The sequence below is a fragment of the Molothrus aeneus genome, chromosome 14 (assembly GCF_037042795.1).
Source record: "Molothrus aeneus isolate 106 chromosome 14, BPBGC_Maene_1.0, whole genome shotgun sequence".
Classification (NCBI taxonomy): Eukaryota; Metazoa; Chordata; class Aves; order Passeriformes; family Icteridae; genus Molothrus; species Molothrus aeneus.
In genome coordinates, this window is record NC_089659.1 from 2,094,197 (window position 1) to 2,108,173 (window position 13,977).

The 13,977-nt window shown below is 59.6% G+C and overlaps 3 protein-coding genes across 4 annotated transcripts in view; 2 read left to right on the forward strand and 1 right to left on the reverse strand.

Annotated features, from left to right (window-relative positions):
- Window positions 1-180, reverse strand: part of LOC136562788 (actin-binding protein WASF3-like) — a 27,447-nt gene extending 27,267 nt beyond the window's left edge. For both annotated transcript variants that reach the window (XM_066559795.1, XM_066559793.1), the window contains exon 1: window positions 122-180. The gene's annotated coding sequence lies outside the window, so the exon portion shown is untranslated. The remainder of the gene's footprint in view (window positions 1-121) is intronic.
- LOC136562776 (uncharacterized) lies at window positions 15-1,115 on the forward strand. The gene has a single exon (XM_066559783.1). The coding sequence runs from the start codon at window positions 15-17 to the stop codon at window positions 1,113-1,115; it is 1,101 nt and encodes a 366-aa protein (XP_066415880.1).
- Window positions 1,116-9,459: 8,344 nt separating this feature from the next.
- Window positions 9,460-13,977, forward strand: part of SLC16A2 (solute carrier family 16 member 2) — a 34,806-nt gene continuing 30,288 nt past the window's right edge. Inside the window, exon 1 of the mRNA XM_066559294.1 lies at window positions 9,460-9,829. Coding sequence (XP_066415391.1) covers window positions 9,460-9,829 — 370 coding nt within the window. The remainder of the gene's footprint in view (window positions 9,830-13,977) is intronic.

Here is a 13,977-nt window from a genome sequence, read left to right on the forward strand (position 1 = left end):
AAAAGGCCTCAAAAATGCCGTGCCCCGCCAAGGGATGTGCTCCCCTGCGCGCTCACACCTGCGGGCACAGGGACCCCCCGCTCTCCCTGCGCCGCGTCATCCCCGCATCCCCCGCGCTCACCTCCGCCGGGCTGGCTCCGGGGCCGGGTGTGTCTCGGCAGGGCCGTGCGGGGCCGTGCGGAGCCGTGCGGGGCCGTGCGGGGCTGCGGCCGCCGCCGCCGCTGCCCGCGCCCCGCGCCCCGCTCCGCCGGCGCTGCCCGCGCTGCCCGCGCCGCTCCGCAGTGCGCGCACGGCGCATGTGCCCGCCCGCCCCCGCCCCGCTCCGCCCCGCGCCCCAGCCCGGCACCCCGAGACACAGCGGCACCCCGAGCCATCCCCGAACTATCCCTGAGCCATCCCCGGGCCAACCCCGAGCCATCCCCGAGCCATCCCCGAGACACAGCGGCACCCCGAGCCAACCCCGAACTATCCCTGAGCCATCCCCGGGCCAACCCCGAGCCATCCCCGGGCCAACCCCGAGACACAGCGGCACCCCGAGACACAGCGGCACCCCGACCATCCCCGAGCCATCCCCGGGCCATCCCCGAGCCATCCCCGAGCCAACCGGGCACCCCGAGACACAGCGGCACCCCGGGCCAACCCCGAGCCATCCCCGAGACACACCGGCACCCCGAGACACAGAGGCACCCCGAGCCATTCCCGGGCCCCAGCCCGGCACCCTGAGCCACACGGGCACCCCCGAGCCAACCCGGCACTCCGACCCAGCCCGGCACCCCGGAGCCATCCCCGAGCCACCCCGGCACACCCGAGCCAGCCCGAGCCAGCCCCAGCACCCCGAGCCCACCCCAGCACCCCGGAGCCCACCCGGCACCCCCGAACCACCCCCGAGCCACCCCGGGCCAGCCCGGAGCCGCCTCGGCACCCCGAGCCCACCCGGCACCCCGAGCCAGCCCCGGCACCCCGAGCCACCCCGGAGCCGCCCTTACAACTTCGCCTCGGGGTTCGCAGAAATCCCTCATTCCCCGCCGCTTCCCAGCCCTCGCCGTGAGCCGCGGCTCTGGAGCATCCCCTGGAAATGCCTCCGCTGGCCGGGAGGGGAAGCGATGCTCCGGTGAGAGGGAGCGGTGTGGGCAGCGTCTGCTCCAGGTGTGGCGTTGCCACCATCTTCTCCCCGCTTCCCCTGTGCCCTGTGGGTCCTGGTGTCTCCCCATGGGTCAGATCCAGGCCAAGGTGTTGCTCTGGGGTGTTGATGAAGCCCCAAGGAAAGCATGGTCCTCCCCAGCTTGTCACTGTCACCAGCTGCTGGTGCCCGGGGATTTGGGGTCCTCTCCTTGGTCATGTCACAGAGACACCCCAAAGACTGGAGCCCTGTGCTCTGGGGCAGGCTGGGAGAGCTGGGGATGTTCACCTGGAGAAGGGAAGGATGCAGGGAGACCCAAGAGTGAGTCCCTTCCAGTGTCTAAAGGGGCTCCAAGAAAGATGGTGACAAAGTTTTTAGGAGGACCTGTTGTTATAGGACAGTAAGTGATGGTTTTAAAATAGAAGAGGGTCAATTTAAACCAGATATGAGGAAGAAATTTTTTACAGTGAGGGTGTAAGGCCCTGGCACAGGGTGCCCAGAGCAGCTGTGGCTGCCCCTGGATCCCTGGCAGTGCCCAAGGCCAGGCTGGATGGGGCTTGGAGCAGCCTGGGATGCTGGGAGGTGTCCCTGCCATGGCAGGGGGTTGGACTAGAAGACCTTCAAAGCTGCCCTCCAGCCTAAACCCTGCCATGGTTCTGTGCCCCAGTGCCAGCACTGCACCATGTTGAGTGCAAACATCTGCAGGAGCCTCATCTGCTTGGGGGTCCAACAAAATCCCAGCCTGGGAGTCCTGGAATCCCAGAATGGTCTGGGCTGCAAGTGACCTTAAAGTCCATCCAATCCCAACACCCCTGCCAGGGCAGGGACACCTGAGACACCCCAAGAGTGTGACAAGTGACCCCACCTCAGGGCCCTGCCCTTCTCAGCCCACTCCAGCCGCACCAAACCCATCCCAGGCTGTGCCCACACCTCAGCCCCAGTGACCAGCAGGGATTTTGCTGGCTGGAAAAGGAGAGAGGTGAATTACTCCTTCAGGGGCTGAGACTGCAGGAAAACCACACAGCTCTGCCCATGGCAGCTGCATGCCTGTGCCAAGGATGCCAGCGGAGCCAGGGCAGCACCCAGTGACCCCACAGCCCTTCCTCAAATCCCTGGCCATCCCCCCATGCACCTGCCTAGCCAGGCACCCACAAAATCGAACCCCAGATCCTGGGGGCAGTTCTGGGACCCTCAAGAGAGAAGTTGAGGGGCTGGAGCATGTCCAGAGAAGGGAATGGAGCTGGGAAGGGGCTGGAGCACACCAGGAGCAACTGAGACACCTGGGAAAGGGGCTCAGCCTGGAGAAAAGGGGGATCAAGGGGGACCTTGTGGCTCTGCACAACTCCTGAGGGGACAGCTGGAGGGATTTGGGATCTTATCCCAGGGAGCACTGACAGGAGGAGAAGGAACAGCCTCAGCCTGGGCCAGGGGAGGTTTAAATTGGATGTTAGGGAAAATTTCTTCACGGAAAAGGCTGCCCAGCCCTGGCACAGCTGCCCAGGGCAGTGATGGAGTCACCATCCCTGGGGGGATTTAAAGGATTTGTAGATGTGGCACTTGGGGACGCAGGTTAATGTTGGGTTTGGCAGTGCTGTGGGGATGGCTGGACTCGATGGAGGCTTTTCCACCCTGAGCAATTCCACGATGCCGTGATTCCAGAGCTGCTGTGAGTGCAGCCGCTCCTAGAGGGCAGAGCGAGCCAGCAGGGACAGGCGGCTGGAGCTGTGCGGGAGCTGCCGTGCGGGAAACGCCGTGCGGGAAACGCGCTGCCTTCCCCTCGCACTGAGGCTGTGGGGGAAGAAAGAACTTCAGCAGCACGAGGGATAATCTGTGACACGGTTTGAGGTTTGGAGGGAGATGACTCACGCTTTGATTTCTTTACGCAGCGCTCCAGGGCGGGATTAAGCCGAGCTTGTCAGGAGGGCGCCGGAGGAGGCAGCGGGGGGAGCTCCTCATCCCCAGCGCATCAGGATGCTCGTCAGGAACAGAAAACGGGCATGGATGAGGGGCGAGGGCACCCCAAAAGGGACGGCTGCCCTCACTAGGCTGGACCTTGGGCACAAGTTGTGTCCCAGCCCGGAGCCGGGCTCTTCTGCAGGCAGCGGTGTAAGGGCAGCCCTGCCGTGCCCAGAGAAACCCGGGCAGCCCTGCCGTGCCCAGAGGAGCCCGGGCAGCCCTGCCGTGCCCCGAGGAGCTCGGGCAGCTCTGCATCCCACGCCAGCCCCGGCTGCTGCATCCTCCCTCCCATCCTCACTCCTGCCGGTGTCCCCAGGGACCTTCCTGAGCAGTGACACTCAGGCTGGACACTTCAGATTCATCCTTGTCTTGGCCAAGCTGTCCTGTCCCTGTGCTGGTGCCACCAGAGGTGTTCTCATCTCAGGAAATGAAGCAGAAGTTTTCTGTGAGCCAAACAGAGCCAGAAGTGAGTGCAGCTGCTCAGGGTGAGGATGATGATGCTGCTGCCAGGACAGCACAGCCTGCGACAGCACCAGGCAGGGATCTGGGGACTCAGTTTGGACGGGGGGGATGAGCAGCCCCTCTGCCATGCCCAGGACAGAGCTGCCCCCTCCCCTCCTGCCCGCAGCCCTCGGTGGCTCCCAGCCCTCTCTCGGAGCAGCTCCGGAGCTCTGGGTGCTGCCAGGAGAGCTCAGCCCATCACCAACCCTCGAGGTGCCAGGAGCAAACCCAAAGGGGGGCACAGCTGCCCAGGCCTCAGCCCCTGGAGCCCCCAGAGCAGCTCCTGCATTGCTGGTGCTGTCAGGCACACACACACACCTGGGCCTGGGGGGCACAGGCAGCGTGCCCAGGGTGCCCCATTGGCTTGGGAGGGTGAGGGCAGGGGGAGGGAACGGTGCAGGCAGCAGCACCCACAGAGCTGAGCACCTGCAGCACCCCCAGCCCGGGGCCAGCCTCAGCCCAGGCTCTTCCCAGCTCTGCGCACAGCACATGTGGGGTTTTACCTGAGTGTTTTTCTGGGTGTCACACCAGCAGTGTCCTCTGCTTGAGCACAGGGGCACAAACCAGCTGCGCCAAGGCTCCCCTGCTCCCTGAGCCGCTCCCCTGGAGGTGTCTGGGCTGGCTTTGTCCCTTTGAGTGGGACAGGAGCCTGCAGAACTCCTAGCCATGCAGCTCCCAGAGATGTTCCAGGCTTGCCATGATCACCTTCCAAAGTGAGGAGCTGATGGGGAATTCACCCTTTCCCGAGGGAATTCATTCCATCACTGGATAAACAATGCAAATATCACTTAATAACAGCAAATTAATGAACCATAGGAAAAACTTATCCTGGGGCCACATCCACAATTTTTTGCCAGTGACTCCCTGAACTCCTCAGAGTTTTGAGCAGCTTGGGGTCAGCGGTAGCTCCCATATTAGTGACAGGCACAGTGGGGCCAGAGGAGCACCCAGCCCCAAACCCCAGCACCTCCATCCCCACCCCAGCCAGCTCAAGCCAAGGCTGTGCAGCCGGAGTGGGACACCAGGAGGCTGCTGTGAAAAATGCGTAATTTATGATTGGCTTTTCGCAAATATTCAAATGAATATTTATATGCTTTGTGTTAGAAAGTAATGCTGTATTAATTCTCTTAAGTAGTGTGTTAAATATAGTTTTAGGTTATAAAAAATGTTAAAATAGAAACTATGCTATGTAGGATACTTTTTTAAAGAAAGGACTCGTAGTGAGATAGCAGCCACAGGACACCTGAATCTTTCAGAGAAAGAGAATTTATTGCTCCATTATCAGAAGAAATGAACTTCTTCCCACCTCGAAGGCGCTGTCAGGATTCAGAGGAAGAAGCTGACAATGACCAGACAGAATCCTGTGTTTGAATGGAATTTATGCATCATGTATGAGGTGTATGAATATGCAACAGGCTGTTGTTTTTAAGGGTTAACCCTCTGTTAACGTGGGTCCTTTTTTGAGCTTGTGCTGACCAGAAAAAGGTACCCGGACATCCGTAACTCTTTGTCTCTATTGTCTCACATTGTCTTAATTCATCTTGTCCAAATTATTATCACTCTAATTGTATTACTATTTTTATAACCATTTTAGTACTATTGAACTTTTGAAATTTGAAAAACAAGTGATTGGCGTTTTTCACAGCTGCCAAAGCTCTTTGTTTTGGGTCGTGGACCCCCAGCCGGCCCGGGAGGAGGTGCTGGGTGCCGTGGCACACGCTGCCTCCCGCCGGGCTGCTGCGAGGGCTGAGGTAATCCTGGGTAATTCCTGACTTCCATGGAAATGCCTCGGGGCCGAGATGATTATCGCTGTAATTAGCCTCTCTGATTTTTCTTGGTGTTCTATAAAATATTAATTTACAGCTGGATCCTTGCCTCCTTTGTGTGCCGGCTCGAGCTCTTGCCATCAGCAGAGCAGCTCTGGCACCTCGCGCCGAGGTCCCGTGGGGTTATGTGGGGCAGTGGTTGGGGCTGGTGGGGCTGGGCAGGAACTTCCACTTCCCCACAGGAACGTGCCCCTGGAGCTCCTATTTCAAAGGAAATATGGAAAACCGGTGAGGCACGCTCAGAAAATGCCCTCCACAGCTCTGCAGCTGGATGGCTGAAGGTGAGCAGGCAGCTGAGTGGCTGCAGAAGCCCTTTAATAAAACATAGATCCACCCTGGTCCTCTGTTTGGGCCAGAAACTGTGGTTTTGCTTAGCTGCAAAATGGAAAATCAGGTAGGGCAGCAATGTCTGAGCAGCACCATGTTCCCCACCCAGCCTGGAGCCATGGAGAGGATGAGGTGCTGTGATTTCCACTGCCAAAAATGAAGTCAAATGTGGGGGTTGATGGCACGTGGCTCCCTGAAAACCCACTGCTGGCACCAGCACTTCCAAGCTGCCTCATTTTTCAGCCAAACTAAGTAGAATCTACTTCAATCTCACCAAAAAGGTGGGAAATGCCACCTGTGATATTTTTGATCCCAGACTTTGGGAAGGTCAGGCAGAGGAAGGATGTTACAGTGTGCTGGTCTCTGCCTTCTCCCTGGGACAAGCCTTGGGCTCCAGACTCTGCATTCCAGTATCCCTGCCAGGGAGGGAGTTCTGCCACATCCCTAGGGCTGCCCCTGAGCTCCTTTTTCCTCTGGGACAGTGTCTCTGCCAGGCCAGATGCAGCAGCTGTCTTAACTACAGCTCCACTCTAAAGAAAGGAGCACTGCTAGTGACAGGAAGGGGCTGTGCCCAGCATGTGAATGTCTCTGCAGAGAGCTGCTCACCACTAGAGATGTTTTCCCAAAGCTTTTGGCCCTGCAGCAGATGCTGTCAGTGAGGTTTTGTCCTCAGGACAACCCTACATGTTCCTGATGCTTTGAGAGGCTGCCTAGAACAGAGTCAAAGGAATAAAGCAGGGATTTATTAAAAGGCCTTCACAGGATTCACCTTGGGCAGCACAAGAGCCCAGCCAGGGCTACACCCAAGCTGGATGAGGCTCACGAGTTCTCACACTTTTATCAGTTTTGGTCCATTTCCATGTTGGGGTTGATTGTCCAATTCCAGCTCCAGGTGATGCAGTCCCACCCTCCCAGTCTGCTCTCCTCAATTCTCTGTTGTTTGCACTTTCTGGGCCTGAAGCTGCAGAGGTGTCCTTGGTTCTGGGGCTGGAAAAGGATTGTTCTGTGTGCCTGAGCTGTGAGGAGAACTGCTGACACTTTATATGGAGTTCAGAGTTATACACCAATGCAGTACAGAGTCTGGAAAACATGAAAGCTGAAACTTAAGGCATCATCCCCACGTCACTAAAACCAAGCCAGGTTACAAAACCACTGGAAATTTGTGTTCTCTGAGGCCACGGGGTCCCACAGCACTTCCCAAGGTGTTTGCACAGATATTTCCATTCCTCCTCCCCTTCTGCACCACCAGGCACACACTGAGCAGGAGCCAATCCCTCTGGCAGGGGCTCTGGCACCAGGGTTGGAGCCAAGCACACGCTGCTCATCAGCTGTGCCATGAGGGGCTCCCTGCCAGCTCTCCAGGGGTGCCAGATGTGCATCTGGAGAGCCTGGAGGTGCTGCTGCCATCCAGTGCATCCCTCACCAAGCTGGCAGCTCAGGGCTTTGAGGGAAACCATGTGGCAGACACAGAAGAGTGTTCTAGCATGGAGTTCAACCAGGGAAGAGCAGCTTTGTCTGGTTTTCCTCAGCGTTTCTTTCATCTTGTGGTTATGAAGCTGCAGAGCCTCTGGGTGGGATGCTCTGTGTTCTTACAGCAGGCAGAGCTGTTCCTGCCTGGATTTCCCAGAGCTTCCCAGGCTGCATCTTCCTCCTTGATGAAATCCATCCTCTCACCCAGCCCAGACTTTTAACCCCACTTTTTCAGTCCCTTCTGTGATTTTACTCCTCAGTCTCACTGGTCCACTCCAGCCCAGTGATGTCTGGGCCAAAAAATTCTCTGTGCAGGCACCATGCAGCCAACATCCAGGGGAGATGCTGCTCCCTGGGTTTTGTGTCTGGCTCGAGGCCCAAGGAGAATTAACCTCCTGTTTCCCCCTCTGAGAGCCTTCTGCAGCTCCAGAGGGAAGAAATCTCCATAACATGGTATTTTCTATGGCAAAGGGCTCTCCCACCTCTCTCACTGCTGTTTCTAACCCAGCCTTGCTTTGCTGCTGTGGAGAATTAACATTTTGGGGGGCAGCTTCCCTGCGCACCACCCGGGGTACCCCAGGTCCCTTTTCCCTCGGCTTGCAGGGGCTTAACAAAATAAAACCAGCAGGCCGGGAACCTGAGCAGGCTTTCTGGTGATGTGGAAATTAAAATTTAGCTGCTCGTTGTGTCGGCAGAGGGCAGTGGAAGATGCTTCCAAACATCCCAAGCCTCCCCCAGCCGCGCTGTGGAGATGGGGATCCGGGGAGGAGACTCCACCAGAGAGGAAGGGAAATAAAAATGCAGTTCCTCCAGCAGCGAGGCTGCCCTGAGCGCGGCGATCCCGACGGGCAGCCCACCGGCCGGGGGGATTTGGGCTCCTCCACCGGCGCGGCCCCGCGAGGGAAGGCGAGGGGAGGAGAGCGCGCTCCCCATCGGCGCATCCCTCCAGCCCGGCTCTCGCCATCGCTCACAGAGGCTGCTCAGAGCCGCTGCTCCTCATCCTCTGCCTGGGAGGAAGCGGATGGCGATGGAGCTGGCAGTGATTTGCCGGCGGGAGCGGGCGGGAAGGCCGAGCTGAGGTTTTTCTGGCTGTAACCGTGTCCCAGAGGGCTTCTCCGTGCCCGGCGAGCCGCGGCACGTTGACAAAAGCCTTCCCAGCCCGCAGCCCCTGGCCGGGCGCTGCTCTCCGGCTTCGGGAGAGGCAGGGAGATGGTGCGGCCCTGCCGCCGCCTCCCTGCCGGCTCCGCACCCTGCCCTGTAATTAATATCCCTGGAGGTAAAGAAAGAGCAGCGGGAGGTTGGGATGTATTATTTTACTCTGATAGGAATCTGACACTGACACAGCCATTAGGGGAAAGAAAGAATAATAACTCAGACTTGGCATATATGAAAGTGTAAATACCTTCAGCGTGTGAAAAGACAGGCTTTAATATATTGGTGGGTTTGTAATTATTTATTGAAAGAAGGGGAAGGGCACAGCTTGCTGCAAAACAAGGCAGAGGCGAGGGAACAGCTCCCGAAATCATTGATTTTGGGTGGCCGCTGCTCTTCCTCCCGGAGGAGGCGGCGTGGGGCGCCCCGCGGCCCTGGGGACAGCCCCGCAGCCGGGGGGATGCGGGCGGCTCCCCCGGCAAGAGGCCGGCTCGGTGTCACACAAACGCTCCCCGAACCTTTCGGGGTCGGGCACGCCAAAACTCCCCCCGGGCCGCCCGGCGTGGAAGGAAAGGCGTCCCCTCTCCGTCTGTTTGCCACCTGCTCGGGCGGCTCCGGGGGCTCTGCTGCGGGCCGGAGGGAGCGGCAGCATCCCCGCCGGGCCAGGAGAGCCCCGGGCCGCGCCCGCGGGATGTTCCGCAGCCGGGGCACCGTGCGGGGCCGGGGGGCTCCGGCAGCTCCCCCATCGCTCCCCATCGCTCCCCATCGCTCCCCGCTGCCCCCCGGCCCCGTCGGGCCCCGCGGGGGCGGCGCTGGCGGGGGCCCGCCCCGGGCCGGGCCCGCCGCAGGATGCGGCGCTGGCGGGGGCGGCGCGGCGCTCGGCGGGCGATGCGGGGCCGCGGCCGGGCCCGGGGCCGCCTTTGAGCGCCGCGGGGGGACGGGAGGGGGGCGCGGGCGGGAGGGCGGCCCCCGCCGCAGGTAGGGACGCGGGGGCCGAGCGGCGCGATGGAGGAGGAGGAGGAGGATGGAGGCGGCGGAGGGGAGGCGGGGAGTGAGGCTGCGGCAGGAGGGGGCGGGCGGGGGGGCCGGCCGGGGGGGGCGGCGGGCATGTGGGACCGGCTGCGGGGCAGTCGGGCGGCGGGCGGCGGCCGGAGCGCGGCCGCGATGGCGCAACGCGACGAGAAGGTGCCGGCGGCGGCGGCGGGCGAGAGCGAGCCCGGGGCCGGGGCCGGGGCCGGGGCTGGGGCCGGGGCCGGGGCCGGGGCTGGTGCCGGGGCCGCGGCTGAGCCGGGACAGAGCGGGGTCGCCGCGCCCTTCCAGCCCCCCGAGGGCGGCTTCGGCTGGGTGGTGGTCTTCGCCGCCGCCTGGTGCAACGGCTCCATCTTCGGCATCCACAACTCCTTCGGGATCCTCTACATGATGCTGCAGAGCGACCTGGGCGAGGGGGAGAAGGATCCGGCGCTAGAGTTTAAAACAGGTATGGGCTCCGCGGCCCCTTGGCCGGGCCGGGCAGGGCGTGCGGAGGGTGCCCGAGCGAGCGGAGCGGGGATGCCCGAGCGGAGCGGGGAAAGGTGCGGCGGCGCGGCCGGCGCTGCCTCCCGGAGCTGGAAGCTCCTTCACGGCTGTGTGGAACCTCGATTGCTCCCTGCCCCCTCTATCCTCGTAGCCGTGGCTATATTTATCTCCGACAGCATCATGTGTTTCTAAGCTCCGATGTACTCAATTAAAAGTAATTCGGCTGAAAACACGCCCTTAGCTTGTCCTGCCGGTGTGTCTTGGGGTAAAGCAGAGCAGCGCTGGTGAATCAGCTGCTGGGTGTGAGCCACCCCCTCTAGTTTTCTTTATTATTGTTCCATTTTATGGGTTTTTCAAGCTGCCTTGTTGGCCGGGGTGGCTCCAGGAGAGCATTTGCCCGGCTGCCGCGCTCCTTGCGAGCCGTGTCCATTCAGCGGGACGGCCGGCACCGGGCAGGGCTGGCAGCGCCACCTGCGCGGTCACTCCGAGGGCAGCGCGGGGTCTCCAGCGCTTCACATCCCTGCAAAGCAGGAACCATGGGCTGCAGCCAGCTGTGTGTTTTGGTAGGACAGACAGGCCCGGCCAGGGTGCAGACTGGGTAGGGTTAATATGCAGAAAAGGGATGTTCTTTGCTGCCAAGCCCCTGCTGTTGAAGTAGACTTGCAGAGGGACACCAGGCTGCCGGCGTGGTGGTCCCAGCTGGACACCGGTGTTGGGAGGCCCAGCCTTGTCCCAGGTCCTGCTGTCCCCCTGGCAGATCACATCCATCCTCGTGATGGACACCCGTGGCCCTCCTCGCTCTCATCTGCCAGGTGGAGACGGGCACTTGGCGCTGAGGGCACCTGCCTGTGGTGCTGTTCTGATCCTGGGCAGCAGCCAGCAGCCAGGAGCGTGCTGGGGAGCGATGGGTGCCAGGGCTGTGCGAGGACCTCAGAGCCTGTTTGGGGACCAGCGCTGCCCGCGCTCCCTCGCTGGGCTGGCACACGGCCGGGGAGCGCGGCGGGATGAAATTCATTACGGGATCCACCACATGTAGAATCCCAAATTAACTCCCTGATACTCTTACCAGGGAAACGATGGGACCGTGTAATTACGGGCACTAACGGAGTGCCACAGCGAGCTGCGGACGTGTGGCCAGCTGTAATTAGGGTGATTGATGGGCTGGGAGTGTGTGTGTGTGTTGTGTGTGTGCGCGCATGTGATGCCCAGGAAGCTCATAGTGTAGCTCAGTGTTTCCTGCTGCCTGTGATTGTATCTAGAAAGCCTAAGGCAGGGCTCTAAAGGTAGAAGCGGTAACAAAAGAAATTAAATACTGCAAGTTCTGGTGGTTTAAAGGCTCTGTGCCCAAGACAGAGGTTGTAGGAGTCAGCATCTGCCTCTTGCTCCTGCCATCTATTTATTTAAGGCTATGACCGCACAGAGGCCTCGAAACAGAAAGGCGTGTGGGTGTGCGAGGTGAACCCAGGCTGGGTAATTAAATTGCCTGGCTGACGAATATCTGCATTTTGGACTGGGTGCTTAATGAAGAGGCCGTTAATGACTGAGGTCGTGGTGAGGCTGATCCATCTGCGGCACCTCCGGGGCTGCAGCTGCACGGGCTGGGGCTGAGGGCAGCGGGGTGCAGCCCAGAGCCCCCCTCCAGCCCTTCCTCCCTCGCTCCCACCCCTCCCCGCTCAGCATTGCATAATTTCCCCGCGGCGCTCGTTTGCGTGCAAACATAATCAGGAAAATATCGTAGCTCCTTTCCAAGCGCTAAGTGATGTGGCCTTCCTGAAAAGACCGGTGCTGTCTGTTTGTCCTCTCTCGTCACTCTGAGCCCGCCAGCTGCAGGCAGCAGCCGGACCCCAGGGCGCCCCTCATCCCCAGCCAACAGGGAGCAGGCTGGGAGGACGAGGATCCGCTCCCCGCTCCAGCAGCGGCATCCACTATGGCTGTGGGCACGGCTCAGCCTTTTGTCTGTGCTCTTAAACCTCCTCCAGGTCTCAGGGAGGTGGGTTTCTATCAAACAAGGGGTTTGGAGGCAAAATGGGGAGAAATGCTGTCAGCTGGTCAGGCATCCCTTTAAAAATAGGGTTCTGTTTATGCTGAAGCGGGTGCTAGTCGGCACTAAACAATAGCCGCCCCGGCTATAATTATCAAGGTTTATTTCTTGTTTGCATTGGTCACGTTTTCTCGCGTTTGATCTTGAGAAACGCAGGATCCGTGGAGTTCAGGTCTGGGGTCAGGCTTTGAAAACAAACCCTGTGGCAGCAATGCATCGAATGCATAGGCTCCTGTCTTTAAAGAAATATACTGTGCTGCCTATGTCAACAAGCACGGCGGGCTGGGGCGGGCGGGTGCTGCGCCCACCGCGTGCCCCTGCCCCGCGGGACGCCAGCCGGGGCCTTGCCGAGGCTCACTCTGTGCTCTGCCTTTGTTTTCTTGCGGGGGGAGCGGAGGAATGCTGAGACCGGAATAAAATAAATAATATACATGTGAGCACTCGGCCAGGGAAAAAAAATGCAGCTTTGCCGGGGAGGTGTTGAGTGATGCTCGAGGGTGTTTGCTGGGAGACGAGCGGTGACGTTTGCCTCCGGTTGTACAGGGCTCGTTCCGGTGCTGAGGGATCCACGGATCTGTGGCTGTCCCAGTGCCGGTGCCACAGTGAGGGCTGACACTGAGCCAGCCCAGCACCCTCATCTTCCTCAGCTCCAGAGTGGCAGCACGGTGCTGGTGAGCATTGACTGGGCATGAACCTTCCCACCTCCGTGTCTGCTCTGCCTCTGCTTGGTGTGCCCCAGCCTTGGAGAGGGGACCACCAGGTGGCTTTGTCCCTGATCAGGGCTGTGCCCCCAGCCAAGGAGCCACCCGAGGGTCCCAGAGGGAGCTCCAGCTACCTGGGCAGAGCCAGGAGAGTGACATTTCTTGGTGCTTCTTGTTCCTACAAGCACATCCTTGGTGCTGTACCTGAGGTCTGGAAAACCCCAGTGGGATAGCCTGCAGAGGCACACAGATTTTGGTTGTTTTTTTTTTTAAAAAGATCTATTTATCTTTTTCTTCTCCCCTCTGCTTTGTGTCAATATCCCAGGTATAGATTAACTCTCTTCGATTAATATTTAATGTTTTGGGGCCTGGAAATGGAACTGAAAGCTTTTGGAGAGATGGCCTGAGGAGTTGGTCGGGTTTGGCTGCAGCTCCTCTGAGTGCATCTCTGTGTCTGTCAACATCCCCTGATCTGTGTGCAAGAATTTGGGGAACAGCTTCTCCCCTGTAGCCCAGCTCCAGACAGGGAACAGAGGCTGCTGGAGCTCCCTGTGCTCAGGGAAGCTGGAATGGAAAATGGACCACAGCCCCTGAGTGACCAGATCCTGAGGCCAAGGCAGGGCTGATGTCACCTTTATTCCTGAATTCCCATCTCTTTTGCTGGGGAATTTCTTTGTGCTGGTTTCACATCCTTAGGACAGGTGAGCATAGGTGGAAAAGGCTGGTTTTACTCCAGCGTTGTAATGAAGGCTTGGTAAGAAAGAGCAAGGCGGGTTTTTTGAGAAAATAAAGCATTTCAATGCTAACAGTCATATGAAAGAGCGGGAGGAGAAGCCCTGCACTCCTCTCTGGTCTGAAGAAGATTCTGTGGGTGGGTGAGCGTGGCTGGAGCTTTAGGAGCTGGGAAGAGAAATCCCAGTGTAAGGGTAAATCACAGAGTGCTTTGGGCTGGAAGGGACCTTAAAAATCACCACATTCCACCCCTGCCATGGCAGGGACACCTCCCACTGTCCCAGGCTGCTCCAGCCCCAGTGTCCAGCCTGGCCTTGGGCACTGCCAGGGATCCAGGGGCAGCCCCAGCTGCTCTGGGCACCTGTGCCAGGGCCTGCCCATCCTGCCAGGGAACAATTCCCAATTCCCAATCTCCCATCCATCCCTGCCCCCTGGCACTGGGAGCCATTCCCTGGGTCCTGTCCCTGTGCAGCTCCCTTGAAGCCCCTTTAGAGAAGGGGGAGAATCTCCTCCCTCAACCTGTTGGCCACGTTGCCTTGATTGCAAGAGGTAATCCTTGGAAATGGTCCCAGCTAAACTGGGATGATGGGGTCACTGTCCATTGCTGGCCTTTTGCAGGCTCCCATCTCCTGAAGC

What these genes read in the sequence shown, in the direction of transcription:
- LOC136562776 (XM_066559783.1), top strand. Translation starts at nt 15, where the DNA reads ATGCCGTGCCCCGCCAAGGGATGTGCTCCCCTGCGCGCTCACACCTGC.